This window comes from Penicillium hordei, assembly GCF_028827395.1.
Source record: "Penicillium hordei strain IBT 12815 chromosome Unknown utg000001l_segment0_segment0, whole genome shotgun sequence".
Lineage (NCBI taxonomy): Eukaryota > Fungi > Ascomycota > Eurotiomycetes > Eurotiales > Aspergillaceae > Penicillium > Penicillium hordei.
This window is the reverse complement of record NW_026623142.1, coordinates 6,270,243-6,282,670: the sequence shown is the minus strand read 5'-3', so window position 1 is coordinate 6,282,670 and position 12,428 is coordinate 6,270,243. Positions and strand designations below refer to the sequence as shown.

At 50.0% G+C, this 12,428-nt stretch overlaps 4 protein-coding genes across 4 annotated transcripts; 3 read left to right on the top strand and 1 right to left on the bottom strand.

Moving 5' to 3' along the window:
- Positions 1-438: 438 nt before the first annotated feature.
- N7537_002400 (translation initiation factor eIF5) lies at positions 439-1,680 on the top strand (the record flags this gene model as incomplete). Its single annotated transcript, XM_056893458.1, has 1 exon — positions 439-1,680. One exon carries the CDS (start codon positions 439-441, stop codon positions 1,678-1,680), a length of 1,242 nt encoding a protein of 413 aa, XP_056758453.1.
- A 300-nt stretch (positions 1,681-1,980) lies between these two features.
- Positions 1,981-5,870, bottom strand: N7537_002399 (uncharacterized protein; the record flags this gene model as incomplete). The annotated part of the gene is made up of 3 exons (XM_056893457.1): positions 1,981-5,397; positions 5,451-5,529; positions 5,752-5,870. 3 exons carry the CDS (start codon positions 5,868-5,870, stop codon positions 1,981-1,983), a joined length of 3,615 nt encoding a protein of 1,204 aa, XP_056758452.1.
- Positions 5,871-6,061: 191 nt separating this feature from the next.
- On the top strand, positions 6,062-9,013 carry N7537_002398 (DNA ligase (ATP) CDC9; the record flags this gene model as incomplete). Its single annotated transcript, XM_056893456.1, has 4 exons — positions 6,062-6,099; positions 6,229-8,014; positions 8,186-8,416; positions 8,468-9,013. The coding sequence occupies 4 exons, from the start codon at positions 6,062-6,064 to the stop codon at positions 9,011-9,013; spliced, it is 2,601 nt and encodes an 866-aa protein (XP_056758451.1).
- Positions 9,014-9,521: 508 nt separating this feature from the next.
- dppV (dipeptidyl peptidase DppV) lies at positions 9,522-12,239 on the top strand (the record flags this gene model as incomplete). The annotated part of the gene is made up of 8 exons (XM_056893455.1): positions 9,522-9,715; positions 9,784-9,835; positions 9,888-10,126; positions 10,179-11,202; positions 11,251-11,473; positions 11,525-11,757; positions 11,811-12,022; positions 12,098-12,239. The coding sequence occupies 8 exons, from the start codon at positions 9,522-9,524 to the stop codon at positions 12,237-12,239; spliced, it is 2,319 nt and encodes a 772-aa protein (XP_056758450.1).
- Positions 12,240-12,428: the final 189 nt, after the last annotated feature.

Here is a 12,428-nt window from a genome sequence, read left to right as displayed (position 1 = left end):
TTTTCATCACTGGTTAGTTCGGCTTCGCCACCATCAATTTTCACCGTCCGCCAAAAGGTTCCCGACCTCTGACTCGGATTCCCCAAAGAACTTCGATCGTTCCCAGAAAGCAACACGTTGAGAAGTTTCCCGCGAACTTGTCTATGTATTCGTCCTCCGTCCAAAATTTCGAACATCACCTGCCGCTCAAGCTGCAAACGTTTCGCGCGCCGAAACCTTGCAGCATACACCTTCGATCCTGTGGCTGAATAACCCGGATCTTTTCTCGATTTCTCGTGACTTTTTCCTAAGAAATCACTTCCTATACCCTAAAAAAAGAAACTTGACACGCATGTCTTGTCTCGTCAACAAAATTTTCATTCAGAATCCTTCCAGCTTCCCCTTAAGCAAGCCCACTGTTCCATTTTCGTGAACCAATCGCTCAATTCAACCGTCACCATGGCCACCGTCAACATCCGCCGGGATATCACCGATCCCTTCTATCGCTACAAGATGGAGAAGCTCCAGGCTAAGGTCGAGGGCAAGGGCAACGGTATTAAGACCGTTGTCGTCAACCTGAACTCAGTTGCCCAGTCCCTCAGTCGGCCTCCTGCCTATCTCATCAAGTACTTCGGATTTGAACTTGGTGCCCAGGCCAACGCTAAGCCCTCCGACGACCGTTGGATCATCAACGGCTCTCACGACGCCCCTAAGCTTCAGGATTACCTCGATGGCTTCATCTCCAAGTTTGTGCTGTGCAAGAAATGCAAGAACCCCGAGACCGATGTCATTATCAAGGACGAGAAGATTACCCTGGACTGCAAGGCTTGTGGTCAGCGCTCCGATGTCGACCCTCGCCTCAAGCTGAGCACCTTCATTGTTCGCAACAACCCCAAGGGTGGCAAGAAGGAGAAGAAGAAGTCCCGCCGCGAGCGAGAGAAGGAGAAGGCTGCCAATGGCGAGGATGCCAGCCCCGGCGACAGCAACAATTCCGAGAATGGCGAGGATGGAGATTATGCTCTCGAGGCTAACAGCGATGATGAAGTGACCCGCCAGGCCCAGGCCATCGAGGCCGAAGCCGAGATCAAGGATGATGAGTGGGCTGTTGACGTTTCCGAGGAGGCCGTGAAGGCTCGTGCCAAGGATCTCCCCTCGGACCTCAAGCGTGCCCTTGTCATTGAGGATGGTGACGATGAGGGAGCTGATGGACCCTCGTCCTACGAGCAGCTGGGAAGCTGGATCGTTGACACCGCTGCTGAGAAGGGCGGTGTCACCAAGGTGACTGATGTTGAGATCTACATGAAGGCCAAGGAGTTCGGCATTGAGACTAAGCACAAGACTTGCGCCGTTCTGGCACAGAGCATCTTCGACGAGAAGGTTGCCAAGCAGATTGAAGGCCGCGCTGGTTTGCTCAAGAAGCTGATCACCTCCGATCGTCATGAAAAGGCTTTCCTCGGTGGTACCGAGCGCTTCGTTGGCCAGGATCACCCGGAACTGGTCGCCCAGATCCCTGCCATCCTGCTGGGCTACTACCAGAACGACCTTGTGTCTGAGGAAACTCTCAAGGCGTGGGGTGCCAAGACCAGCAAGAAATATGTCGACATTTCGACTAGCAAGAAGATCCACAAGGCTGCTAAGCCCTTCATTGAGTGGCTCGAGAATGCCGAGAGCGACGAGGAGAGTGAAGAAGACAGCGAGTAGACGGTAAACGTCGCCTCCGCTATTACGTATCCTCCGTTATTTGCTATCTGCGTCCATTCTTAGATTGAACACACATTTTTGGACCTCTGTCTGACCTGCCCATTTCACTGGGACTGATCACTTTTGGTTTAGCTCACTATCGCCACTCCTTTACAATGAATATCAATATGGTATCAATTATCCAACTTTCATTCGCATTAGTAGCATTTAGGTACATGTACAAGTGAAGTAGAGTAAAATAGAATATAGTCATATCTGATGCTATGCAATGCTATCAACAATGAAATGCAAGAGCAAGAACTAGAACGACACCTCAGCAAGTCTAACCTGTTCTCCTTCGCTACCGACAGGGAGATTAGTAGTGCCACCATAGTTCCCAGCACCAGCATTGCCTGTAGTGATCACATCTGCTCTCAAGCGATGCTGCATAAAGACAAACCACGTCAAATCCACATTCCAAGCCTCCATCGCCCGAATCGCATCCTGAACAGAAGCCATGCCTTCACCAAACGTAGCATCATTCACAGACGTAGAAGACCTCGAAGAACTGAAATAATACTTATGCCCGACAAACAGCGCAATCCAGTCTCCAAGAATCTCGCAAATCCTATCTCCCACTTCCAACGGTAACCGGACATGCGAGAGAACCGTGATAAAGAGGGAGACCAAAGCACGCCACAGACGGTGGTGCGGCGTGAAGAATCTCGACCCCGGCGTTGACGGCGAGAGCGAAAGGGAGGAAGAGAGAGCTAAGTGTAGAGTAGACGCCTGATCTCCCGATTTTGCGGAAGTCACAGTCACAGTGGTAGCCTGGGACCTGGCACGGCGCTCATTCGCGGCCTCGGCGTCAGCGCGCACTTTCTCCCACACGCGACGGTACAGCCGATCCCAGCGGGAGAATTCGGTTTCGACGCGCGTGGCCATGAAATCGCCTGCGCCTTTGAACATTACTTCCATGGCCTCGCAGGCGGTTACAGTAACGAAGGTTTCTTCTTGGTGGTCTGGGGTTTCGGGGTTGCGGGTTGGTTCTGTGGATGGGGTTGAAATGAGGGATTTGGATTTTTCGTTTTCTTGTGATGAGGGGAAGATTATCCGGCTTGCTACTGTGGGCCAGAGCTCGTTGATTAGAGGAAGGAAGCTGGTTTCGTTTTGGGATAGGGCGGGTAGGACATCGATGAGGATTGAGAGGAGGGAGCGTCGAAGGTAGGGGGATGGTGAGGTTAAGTGGGATGGGATAGATTTGACGATGTGGAGGAGGAGGGCATGGGTTTTGCTCAGCGGCTTCTCGGCGTCTTCTGGTTCTTTTGGGGGTGGGAGTGGCGGCTCGTCCGATTCGGCTTGGTTCAGAAGCTCTTCGATGGACGGCTCTGGAAGAGGTTTGTCATATGTTTCTGACCATGGCTTTTTGGGATGGGGGATTTTGCCATCAACATCTGCTAGTTCATCCTCGGCATGCCGTTTGGCTTTGCGGTTGGCAATATTCGCGGCGATGCTTGAGATTGAGATATTTTGGTATTGGGACTTGCGAGTATCACGGGAGCCACTCTCTTTGCCCTCATCGATTGTGAGCAAAGACGGTTTCTTTGCGCCTTCCTCGACGACCGCAGCTAGCGTCTTGAACATCATCTCAACGAGTTTGGGATAGCCGTGGTATAGATCCAGGATACCAAATATCGAATCAACCAGGTCATCCAGATAAGGTATCAACCGGGAACCACAAAGCTTGACCATCATAAACAGGACCTGTGGCGGATAGGGTGATACGTCGAAGGTATTAAGTTTCAACGCGACCGAGTTCACCAAATAGTCCACGTTTTCAATGATCATAGAACTCGTGTCTGGGTAGTTGCAGGCATTGGTCAAGATATTCAGACATGTCATGGCGTGGCGTTGAAGGTTAGGGTTCTGTGATGCCAATAGCTGTAAGATTGGGTAGAGCGCGTCCATAAGTTCAGGTCGGAAGGCCTCGCCGAGTTGTTGAGCCTGGAGGGCCACAGACTCCAGAGCGAGGGCTGATGTACGCCAGTCGCCTGTTCCATCAACTGACAATTCGTTAAGTATATTTAATGAGATATAATACAACTCTTCAATCATTCCGCCACGACCAGTTGACGAGACAGATCCGTCAACATGATCAAGAGAGACGAAATCGTCAAAGTCGGCTGTTGCCGTAGTGCTGTCGCGCAAGAAAGTCATGGCCAACCAGAAAGGTGCAATGGCGGAATCACTTGATGTCGCGTGCATACGGTTGACAATGGATCGAGTGATATCATTTCCAGACTCAGACAAGTTCAATCTAGTAATCATTGATCGTAGATCTTTGAGAGTTTGTTGCTGACTTTGGTGTTCCAAAATAATGGGTGCAAACACATTGGATTCAGCATCGGCGCTGAGCACCTCCCAGTTGAATCTGGCATCCATTGAGGCTAACGGCTGGAGAGCATTGGTGTTTTGTTTGACAACGGCACCGACGCTATCACATAGGCCAGATGCCAAACCGCTGGTAAGCAAATCTGACCCAGATTGAACTTGTGACAGAACCTGGAAGACGGTAGAAATCTGACGAAGCCCCCATTGCTTAGCAGTTTCATCGTTGCCTTGCATGATTCGAGGGAAAGAAGTGAGCCAGGTATGCAGCGATTCTTTCAAAGAATCCAACACTGTGGGGTATGTAGTGGCAAGATGAGTTACATTCCGGTAAGCTTCATTCACTCCCTCATCCTCTTTATCTGCCAGAACAACAACTGTTTCAACCATCATAGGGAGAGACTCTGCAAGTGTGGTCTGGCACTCTTCGATTACCATCAGGGAGAGCTCTAGGACGGCAGACTGTACCTCTGGTCGTTGATGACGGCGAACCTGGATAACATTGGCCAGCGCAAGCTTGATCTGCGTTGTGGTAGCCGTCAACCAGGATTCATCCAGAGCTATTTTATCGCTTCCCAGTTCAGGCGGGGAGACTTCCGAGGCTACACGGTCATTGAGAACAGCTCTTAGAAGCTGCGTGAGAATCTGCAAGGAAGTCTGGAGGAGCTTGTAGGACCTTCGAGTCTGCGTTGACGGCCTTAGAACCTTAGCCAATGCCGACACAGTTCGCGGCATGATGCTGGCAAGTACCACGCGATCTGTAACTCGAGCATAAAGTGCTTGCAAAGCCTTGGCGGCTGCCAGGCAGAGCTCATCTGATCTATCATCGACAATTCCCTCTAGCAGGATGTATACTGTTTGATCGACAACCGTGGCGGTGCCGATCTCGTGATAGATTGTCCGTTCTGGAACTGCTCCTTCCAAGACCATGAATATAGCACTGAGACAGTCAAACCCAGCAATGCACAGTTCTTCCGAAACCTTAGGCTTCGGTAGTTGCTTCTCTTCCGCCTTGTTTGGAGAACCCCCCACGATCAATGTCAACAAGATTATGAGTTGCTTGCCCATTGCAGGAGATAGTCGTTGCCGCCATCCATTGGCAACCAGTATCCGCAAACAGCAGACGGCGGATTCCAAACATCTGGCGGGTAATCTTTGCGTTTCATTGAAAATATGCGACAATGGAAAGAATGCATATTCTGCTAGCTTCTCGTCGAGGGTATTGTTCCCCGCAAGTTCCTTCAAACAGTTGTGCACTGGCTCGAGGACTCGGGATACATCGGCAGCGGAAGCTTGATTTCCTCGGAAACGGAGGCCCACAGCGCTGAGTTCAACGCACGGCGCTCGGAGCTATTCAGAGATCAGCACTGTTCCTCCTAAAAGTTGAATGAATCATATCATACCTGCTTGAAAGATTCCTGCCGGAGGTTGTCCATTGCACCCAAACAACACCGGGCAGCGTTAGAGCCAAAAGATAGTAAGCTGTGTATTGAGTAGTATGAATCAGTCAAACATCAAGAGCCACATTGTAAACACCATCTAGCAGGCCCATCGCGATCGAATACAGCGGGACTGCATCCCAGAACTGCACCGCTCTGTCATAATCTGCCGGCACAATCAAGCGGTGAGTCTAATCTATCCCAAACGGGCAAGATAACACTGCACGTGATATATTAGCGCGTCTCAACGCGTGGGAAACCCGACAGCTGCCTGCGACACAGAGTGACACCCAGTGTTGCCTTGACTATTTCAATTGCGGCTCTAGCCTGCTCGGAATATATATTGGGCCATATTCCGCGTCCATTTAACTCCGATAGAAACATCTATGCGGGTTTTGCGACTTCCAGGGCTTGCGCTTTTATCGCTCTCGCGCTCGAGACCTAGCTTCTGCATACGATCTGCACAACACAACTTTTTCACCACACCAATCTCGAAGCTATCTACGGGCTTGTTATCTGCCAGTATTGCAGCTCAGCACAATTATAATTTGAAAACATTTTCACCATCGCGAAGCATGGCCGATGACAAGAGCAGAAAACAGGCTACCCTGGGGTATGTACGGGATAGACAGCAGACGATTGGGTGCGTCGACAGTATTCGATGGCGCATGCGCCCTTTCATGCTGACCCTCACAGCTCTTGTTTTGGTTCACTCCGCTAATTTATCCTATTCGTTTTGCAGGAGGTTTTTCGGCTCCGGTGCCAACCAACCGCCGAAGAAGCAAACCACCTTAGCTTTTGGTGGAACGAGGCAAGCAGCAAGCAGTGATGCCGCCGATGCAGATACCAAAGATAACACCAACGGAGTTAAAGTGGAAGACGCCACCGACCCAACACCAACTGCGGCCATCAATGAAACAGAGCCAGCGAAGGGTGTGAAGCGGGAAAATAGCGCCGAGGCTGAAGAAAGCGATGGTTCCGATATCCAACCTGTTTCTAAGAGGCGACGAAAGGCCTCGGCAAAGACCTCTCCAGCTGCCAAGAAGAAATCCGCATCCCCGAAGAAGCCCGAGCCTACAAAGCCAAAGATCGAATCGCCATCACCAAAACCAGCCACTACAAAGCCATCCGATGTTACTCCCGAAGAGAAGTCACCATCAGTAGAAGAGGAAGAGGACCCATTGGAAAGCGAAGATGAAGATGACCTCAAACCGGAGCTCACGAAGAAATCAATCGAGAAATTCCAAGCCAAATTGAAAGGCAGTGGTAAAGATCCATACCCAGACTGGAAAGCAGGCACTCCTGTTCCTTATGCTGCGTTATGTACCACCTTTTCTCTGGTAGAGATGACTAGAAAGCGCTTGGAAATCACGGACCACTGTTCTCTCTTCCTTCGCCAGGTTCTTCGCCTGACCCCTGCCGATTTCCTGCCCACTGTCCAGCTGATGATCAATAAACTGGCTGCCGATTATGCCGGAATTGAACTGGGTATCGGAGAGTCACTGATTATGAAAGCCATTGGCGAATGTACCGGCCGCAGCCTTGCCATCATCAAAGCTGATCAGCGAGAGATCGGAGACCTAGGACTGGTCGCTGCCAAAAGTCGGTCAAACCAGCCTACCATGTTCAAGCCCAAGCCTTTGACTGTTCGAGGTGTGCATGAAGGCCTTCTTGGAATCGCGAAGGTCCAAGGTCATGGATCTCAGGACAAAAAAATTTCAGGTATCAAGAAATTGCTGGCTGCAGCCGATGCCGAGACTGCTGGCAAGGCAGGTAAAGGGGTAGATATCACCGAAAATAAAGGCGGCCCCAGCGAAGCCAAATTTATCGTTCGCTTTCTGGAAGGTAAGCTGAGACTGGGACTCGCAGAGAAGACAGTTCTTGTGGCTGTTTCTCGGGCAATCCAGACCCATGAGGCTGAATCAGCCGGCAATAAGATCCCGTCCGCGGAGCAAATGGTCGAAGGTGAAAACGTCTTCAAGACTGTCTATAGCGAGCTTCCTGCATACGAAGTAATCATTCCTGCCGTCCTTGAGCATGGTCTGTTAAAGCTGCCTGAAGTGTGCAAACTTTCTCCCGGAATTCCTATCAAGCCTATGCTTGCCAAACCGACCAAGTCAATCACCGAAGTCCTTGACCGGTTCGAAGGGAAGGAATTCACTTGCGAATATAAGTACGATGGAGAAAGAGCCCAGATCCATTTTGTGTCTCCGGATTCTATCCACCAATATCCCGGTGCCTTGGACACATTACAAAAGGACAGCAAGGGACTCTCCTCGATCTTCTCCCGCAACTCGGAAGATCTTTCAAAGAAGTATCCCGATGTTCTAGGCAAGCTTGACACGTGGGTCAAACCTGACGTTAAGAGCTTTGTTCTTGATTGCGAGACTGTCGCATGGGATATGGAGGCCAAAAAGGTTCTTCCATTCCAGCAACTGATGACTCGCAAGCGCAAGGATGTCAAAGCGGAAGATGTCAAGGTCAAGGTCTGCGTGTATGCCTTTGATCTTCTTTTCTTCAATGGAGAGGTAAGATCATCTGTTTAATGTCTGTGGTAGAGGAATTCGCTGTATCTCTTTTCTCCTCTCTTTCCTCGCGATTCGGTGTTCTTTACCATTACGGCGGGGATGGCGAGAGAAGAAAGAGGCACGCAGAGTCGCTTTGAACCATACCTAGTTGTTCTCGCTAACCTTCAACAGCCCTGCGTGAAAAAGTCTCTACGGGAAAGGCGAGAGCTTATGCATGAATGCTTCCAACCGATTGAGGGAGAGTTCCAGTTTGCCCAATATGGCAATTCTAATGTCCTCGACGAGATCCAAGAATTGCTCGAGGCCAGTGTTAAAGCTTCTTGTGAGGGCCTTATGGTGAAGATGCTGGACACAGCAGAGAGTGGCTATGAGCCAAGCAAGCGGAGTCGCAACTGGCTGAAGGTATGGTGCCTCTGTTGTTGATTGTTTCAACCGTCGCTAACTTTTATACAGGTCAAAAAAGATTACCTCGCCGGTGTTGGTGACTCTCTCGATCTTGTCGTACTCGGGGCCTATTATGGTCGAGGAAAACGTACTTCAGTTTACGGTGCCTTCCTACTCGCTGCCTACAACCCCAGCAGTGACACATATGAGACCATATGTAACATCGGTACTGGCTTCTCTGAGGTGCTACTTGAAGAGCTACATCAGACGCTAGTTCCCTTGGTAATTGACCGCCCAAAGCCATTTTACACTCACTCGGCCGTCCCCAAGGACCAACCGGATGTTTGGTTTGAGCCAAGACTGGTGTGGGAAGTGAAAACAGCCGATTTGACCCTCAGCCCCCGCTACCAAGCCGCTGCCGATGAGTTCCAAGGAACAACCGACGGTGGAAAGGGCGTGTCTCTACGTTTCCCGCGGTATATTAAATCTCGCGATGATAAGAAGCCAGACGAGGCTACTACCACTCGTGCTGTGGCAGAGATGTATCGGAAGCAAGAAGCAGTCACCAAGGAGACTACGAGCAAGGGAGGCGTGGATGATGACTTTGAGTATTGAAGCGATTTTGTTAGACGCACTATAGCGAGTGTAATTGAATTCATTGGATACTGATATTACGGGCTCTCACTCGAATGCATTTTCTAGAATGGCACCATTGCTCAGTTGGGGTCATTGGGGCTTACCGTGGTGTCATCTCTAGCCTGATTGTGCTTCTTTCTGATCCCGGGACAATCACAACTCGTGGGCACCAATCCATCCATTTACTTTTAATATAACAGTCCTTTTCTAAAACAAAGCTCCTGTTGGTCGGCATCCAATATCATGACTAAGGTTATTCTATAATTCCGGCTATCAGCGGCGGACTCCGCGGTGCTTGGCGCTGCAAGCCAAGCAGCTAAATCTTGCTCGGGCCCTATATTGGCCCTGCATCCGCCTTTCTTGGTTCATAGCACGTCTTCCTAAGGCCTTGGAAGCGGCCTATAGCACAAGATAATATCATGCATATCTGTCTTGGCACCGAGGGATGTAACATGCCCCCCTTCGACGGCACAGTACCCTCTCCGCCATGGCTGCTAGCCCACTGCACGTGTGGAGTCCCGACTCTTATATTTCGGTGTCGGTCCGGAATGCAGCCCGTCTGGTTCTCTGCACGTTTCTCCTGAGCTGTGTGGGTGTGTACTTGATTGTCGATATGCGTGTGTTCCAATTGACGACGGCCCTCGGGTCAATCATTGTTTCTGCGGCAGCCCTTACTCCCGAGTCAGTTCTGATCTTCCCACGCGATTGACTAATTGTACTTCTTGGCTGTTTGCTTATCTTCTTTGTAGAGAGCTTATTACGGCCCCGAGGCGGGGTGAGGCTATTCCCAATCCATCGGGGGTGAGTTACACTATTGTATGTAGATATCGACAATGTTATTGACCTGACATAGGAAGTCGCGCTTTTTTCCACCTCTGAGTACTCCTTCGAGACCCATGTTACATCGACATGGTGGAGTCTACTGGATCTGGAGACTGGAAAAGTGACTCAACTTACCAACGACAGCAATGTCTCCGAATTGACCTGGCTAGGGTCTACTGACTCGGGTCTGCTGTATATCAACGGCACTAATGCCGAGATTCCTGGAGGTACCGAGATTTGGGTGTCAGATACTTCTAATTTTGCCACCTCGTAAGGTTACATGCGTATTTATTTGGATAAAACGTTCCTAACTTCTGCGCAGTGCCTACAAGGCAGCTTCACTGCCGGCGCCGCTTTCTGGCCTCAAGACAGCCATCACCAAATCTGGAGATATTAACTTTTTGGTGTACGGAGAGTCCTGGCCTAATGGAACGGCGTACAATGAAGAGCTCGCCGCTAAGCCACTAAGCTCGGCACGTATCTACGATAGTATTTACGTCCGCCACTGGGATACCTGGCTTACGACGAGATTCAATGCTATCTTTTCAGGGACTCTGAAGAAGAAGAGAGCTGGGCAAGGAGCGGCATCCACCTATACCTCTAGTGGATCTCTCAAGAATCTCGTCGCAGGAGTCAAGAACCTCGAGTCACCTTACCCGCCGTTCGGCGATTCGTCTGACTATGCCATCTCCCCGAACGGAAAGTTGGTTGCATTTAAGAGCAAGGCGCCTGAGTTACCACGTGCAAACAACACCGCTTCATATATCTATCTTGTGCCTCATGATGGATCAAAGAATGCTGTGGCCATCAATGGCCCAGATAGTCCTGGCACACCGAAAGGCATCAAGGGTGATTCGAGCAGTCCTGTGTTTTCCCCAGATGGCCTTCACCTTGCATATCTCCAAATGGAAGATATCTCCTACGAGTCGGACCGTCGCACGGTTTATGTTTACACTGTTGACTCCAAGGATGCTATTCGCACACTGGCCAAGAACTGGGACCGGTCACCTGAGGCAATCAAGTGGACTGCTGACGGAAAAAGCTTGGTTCTGAACACCGAAGATTCTGCACGCTCTCGACTTTTCCTGTTGCCCGCCGATGCTGGTAATGATTTCAAGCCTAAGAACTTCACTGACGGTGGTGCGGTGGCTGCGTACTACGGTCTACCTAACGGAGACTACTTGGTTTCTGGTTCCGCCATCTATACGAGCCGCACAGTTTACACCGCAAAGCCTGGAAGGGGTGTCACAGGGGTTATCTTCTATGCCAACGAAGTTGACCCTGCCCTAAAGAGCCTTGGTCCATCAGACGTGAATGAGTTCTACTATAAGGGCAACTGGACGGATGTAAGTCTGCCGTTTTCTCATGAAACTGAAGGGATATTGACGTTATAGATTCATTCCTGGATCATTTACCCCTCAAACTTTGATAAGTCAAAGTCATACCCGCTCCTGTTCTATATTCACGGTGGTCCTCAAGGCTCCTGGGCTGATTCCTGGAGCACTCGGTGGAACTACAAGGTCTTCGCTGACCAAGGATATGTTGTTGTCGCACCCAACCCAACTGGTAGCACTGGGTTTGGTGATAAACTCACCGATAAGATCGCGAACAATTGGGGTATGTGATTCTCACCATTCATTCTCATTATTACCATCTAATTATCAATAGGAAGCTACCCTTACGACGACTTGGTTAAATGTTGGGAGCATGTCCGGGATCACTTTGACTTTATTGATACTGATCGTGGCGTGGCAGCCGGCGCTAGCTACGGTGGCTTCATGATCAACTGGATCCAGGGTAATCCTCTAGGCCGCGAGTTCAAGGCGCTGGCCAGCCACGATGGCACATTTGTGGCTGATGCAAAGGTCTCGACCGAGGAACTGTGGTTCATGGAGCATGAGGTGTGTATCTTATTCATGGTATTTGCCCTGCTTCTATATTAACTCTTCCAAAGTTCAACGGCACGTTCTGGGACAACCGAGACAACTATCATCGATGGGATCCATCGGCTCCAGAGCACATTAAACAGTTCTCTACTCCACAGCTCATTATCCACAGTGATTTGGATTATCGGCTTCCCATCTCCGAAGGCCTGGCACTTTTCAATGTCTTGCAAGAGCGAGGTGTACCAAGCAGGCTGCTCAGCTTCCCTGATGAAAACCATTGGTACGTATAATGAATCCCTTTGAATGGGGATACATTATCCAAGAATCATAGAGCTAACTCAATGGCATTGAATAGGGTCGTCAACAAGGAAAACAGTCTTGTCTGGCATCAACAGGTCTTGGGATGGCTCAACCACTACGCTGGCATTGACACCCTGGGCTCTGTCAGTTTGGATGACACGACAATTCCTGTTGTAGATTATAGTCCTCAGTTTTAGGTCGCGTTTACTGCAAGTCGGGGTCTTCTGCCTGTCATGTCTCAGATGGTTTGTTTTCAAGATTGTGTTTCGTAAATATTTCCTTTACGGTTTCTATGCTGTGTTCAACTTCTATACATGAACAATGGAACCATCACAATTTCAAACCCTTTTTTATGTGCTTTGTGTGGTATGGCGGGTGTCTCATAG